The sequence below is a fragment of the Geospiza fortis genome, unplaced genomic scaffold, assembly GCF_000277835.1.
Source record: "Geospiza fortis unplaced genomic scaffold, GeoFor_1.0 C13883968, whole genome shotgun sequence".
Lineage (NCBI taxonomy): Eukaryota > Metazoa > Chordata > Aves > Passeriformes > Thraupidae > Geospiza > Geospiza fortis.
This window is the reverse complement of record NW_005056195.1, coordinates 604-4039: the sequence shown is the minus strand read 5'-3', so window position 1 is coordinate 4039 and position 3436 is coordinate 604. Positions and strand designations below refer to the sequence as shown.

General features: G+C 42.2%; 1 protein-coding gene across 1 annotated transcript; it reads left to right on the top strand.

Annotated features, from left to right (window-relative positions):
• Window positions 1–171: 171 nt before the first annotated feature.
• Window positions 172–3235, top strand: LOC102036963 (sorting nexin-5; the record flags this gene model as incomplete). The annotated part of the gene is made up of 6 exons (XM_005431516.2): window positions 172–282; window positions 817–938; window positions 1258–1381; window positions 1994–2089; window positions 2953–3058; window positions 3138–3235. Coding segments are annotated over 6 exons (639 nt in total), but the record flags the coding sequence as incomplete, so codon positions are not given.
• Window positions 3236–3436: the final 201 nt, after the last annotated feature.

Below are 3436 nucleotides of genomic sequence, written 5' to 3'. Positions count from 1 at the left end.
TTTTTTTTTCTAACAGTCTCCTTAGTGGTGCTGTTGAAGAAGTGCCAGCTCAGCTAAAAGGGAGTGGGCAAGGCTCTTAGTAAGCAGAATAGCTTCCTTTGGAAATGGACAGAACTGTTTCTAAAAGCACTGATTTACAAAACAGTAGGGCTTCTATATATTCTCTTCCAGACTACACTGCCAGCTTTTCAAAGCCCTGAGTTTTCAGTTACAAGGCAGCACGAAGACTTTGTGTGGTTACATGATACGCTCACTGAAACTGAGGAGTATGCAGGACTCATTGTAAGTACTTCCTAAAGAATGTGATCCTAAGTGAAAAACTGTAGCAATCTAAAGTGCCTACTAATAAAGGCATGAAGTGTGTTTTACCAGTGTTACTGGTGTTCTGTGACCTGGGTGTTCCCTATGCTTCCTGTTGCCTTAATTCCTAAACAGCTTGAGTGGTATGGCATTTGTGCTAACTTTGCATATAGCTTGGAGCAGCAAAAGATGCTGTGGGAGTCCTTGATTCCGTGGTGGTATTAATATCTGCCTGAAGGTGGCACACTGAAATAATCTATTAAATGTGGGCTTTCCTTCTATCATGATTCTTTAGGAGAAGGCTGGCAATGGGGTGGATTACAGAAGCTGTTGCTCTGGGTTGGTTTCCCTCCTGGGGAGGGATAAGACAAACCAGGAACCTACAATTCCTGGATCATGCAGTCTTTACCACATTTTCCTATGACCAGGCAAAAGAACCTCCTTCTAGAGAAGGCTAGAAGTAATCTTGGAAAACTTTATTTGCTAATATCCATGACTAACCAATTCCCTGCCTAGATACCTCCAGCACCTTCAAAGCCTGACTTTGATGGTCCCAGAGAGAAGATGCAGAAGCTGGGGGAAGGAGAGGTGTCCATGACAAAAGAAGAGTTTGCCAAAATGAAGCAAGAGCTGGAAGCGTAAGTAAAATGAGTCTACTGCCAAAAGCTGCATTTAGAGAAGCCTCCTGGGAGAGCAACTTATTTGGTGATAACTGATCTTGAGTGTCTCTGTTTTGAAGAGTGTCTTGAAAATCCTGTAGCTGGGGAGTGGCCCAGCTTTTCCAGCTTTCAAGCTGGAAAACTTCCTAGGTAAAGAGACTGAAAGTAGCTTTGCTATCACAAGCTGGCTGTTTCAGAAGTCTGCAGTTGAATATTTTCATGGGCTAAAGTTAAAGCAATTCTTTGTGTACTGAAGAGGGTAGTACAAAGAGGATCTCAGTCTGTTGTTTCCTTGCAGTGAATACCTCGCTGTCTTCAAGAAGACTGTCTCATCACATGAGATCTTCCTGCAGCGGATTGCTTCTCATCCTGTGCTCAGCAAGGATCGCAATTTCCATGTTTTCCTGGAGTATGACCAGGACGTGAGACTTTTTTTCCTTATTTTCTTTTCCAAGTGAGGCAGACTGTTAGGAGTGCTGTTGTTTTTGCTGGGCACAGTCAGAATGTTCTGTGGATCTTATGTGCAGCATCAGCAAGTAGATATTGCAAGTATTTCTGTGAGATGGCTGAAGGGTGAAAGCCTGACCTTTACACCTTTCTCTGTTGTAAATCCCACCATGTTTCTAAATCCTCGTCAAGCTGGTTAGGAAGCCACCTTTGCATGTCTTTACCTTGGGAACATGTATGGCTCAGGTGTACCTGTGCTGTGTTGCATGGTGTTAAAGTGGAGGTGTATTAAAGTCACTTCTGCATATGTTTCCTCACACCTAATTATGAGTGATAGATGCTGAGCCAAGATATGCAAGGAGAAACAGAGCTGTTTATGGGAATTGGAAAAATCCATTGAACTACTTGTAGCCAAGCCACCTGTTGCATGTTACATTTTTATATAGGTAAAATGGAGGGGTTGGAAATCAACCTGTTCTGACATATGCTAAGTGTAAAGGATGTTACTAACATTTCAAGTATCAAAACAGTCACTTTTTTCCCTCCCCGGGTATAACTTTAAAGCTGCTTTGGCCTCTCTATTACAGCTGAGTGTGCGGAGGAAAAACACTAAAGAGATGTTTGGTGGCTTTTTAAAAAGTGTAGTAAAGAGTGCTGATGAAGTCCTCTTCTCTGGAGTCAAGGTAAGGTTGTTGCTTTGTCTCTTACCCTAATTTTGATTGTTTCTTGCTTCCTGCTCCAGGGAAGTTACTGCTGTCTGCTTCAGGCTTGCTGTGCATGAGGCTCAGCTACTGACATACCTGCCTTGCTACTGCTCTCCCAGTTGAGGGGAGTAGCCTGTATTAATTCTGATTTCTATAGAAATAAGAGATTGTAGCTTTAGGCTGTTCAATTTTAGTGTATAATTCAAGTTTCTGGATGCAGAAGACCTGCCTTAATACCTGATACTGGAGAGGAAGGAATTATACCTTCAGGAAATATTCTTGTGGCTTTTGTCTATTTTGGAGCTCTGAACAGACATAATTTATGGGTTTCTGCTTATACTAGGCAAGATCAAATACCAAAGACTCCTGTAACTGGTCTTGCTCCAGCTTTTGTGTTGTGTTGCCATAGCAGCACTTCCCAAAAAGCTTGTTGTCCTATGTGCAGTGTCATGAAACATTCCAATATGTATCATGTTTGGTGTGGATGGGAAACAAGCTTGTGAACTGGTTAGTCCTTAGCTACAGTGTTGCAGCAGGTCTAGGAAATAAAATTCCTGCAGTTGGGAGTCCTGACGGCTGTCTCATAACTTACTGCTGCTTCAGACAGCCTGCATCAGTATTTGAGTGCCAACTTCATCTTCACTGCATAGTGAGGAAGAAGTTTGCCATGTGGTTTGGCATGTCAAACTCTTGGCTCACATGTTGTCTTGAACAGTTTTTCCATAGGGATTAATGGGCCTCAAGCTCAGGCCCAGGCTATGGTTGTTTCTTTGGCCCTTCCTAAAACAGGGAAGAGCTTGTGTTCTGCAGTTCCTGACTTAACAGGTCATATTCTTTTTCAGGAAGTAGAAGATTTTTTTGAGCAAGAGAAGACTTTTCTTGTGAACTACTACAACAGAATCAAGGATGCATGTGCAAAAGCAGATAAGATGACAAGATCTCATAAAAGTGAATCTTTTCAAAGCCCTTTCGAGAGATCATGCAGTTTTGATGATTTCAGCCTGAAAACCTTGTCTTGTTCTTGCAGATGTTGCAGATGACTATATTTATACTTCAGCTTGTTTGAACAGCCTGGCATTAGAAGAGCCTACAGTTATCAAAAAGTAAGCGATTCCAACTGTTTATAAACATATCCTGAGTCTGGGAAAACCAAATTGCTTCTGTAAAATTCAGAGGATTGGGTCATAGGTGGTTTGAGGTTCTTAAATTGCATGCAAGTGGCATCAAAACTTTCCTTCTTCTGGCACCCCTGCTGTGGCAGACCTAATGTCATCAATTGCACCTAACTCTGAACTAGTTGATCACTTGCCAGTTGTGGCCTAGAGG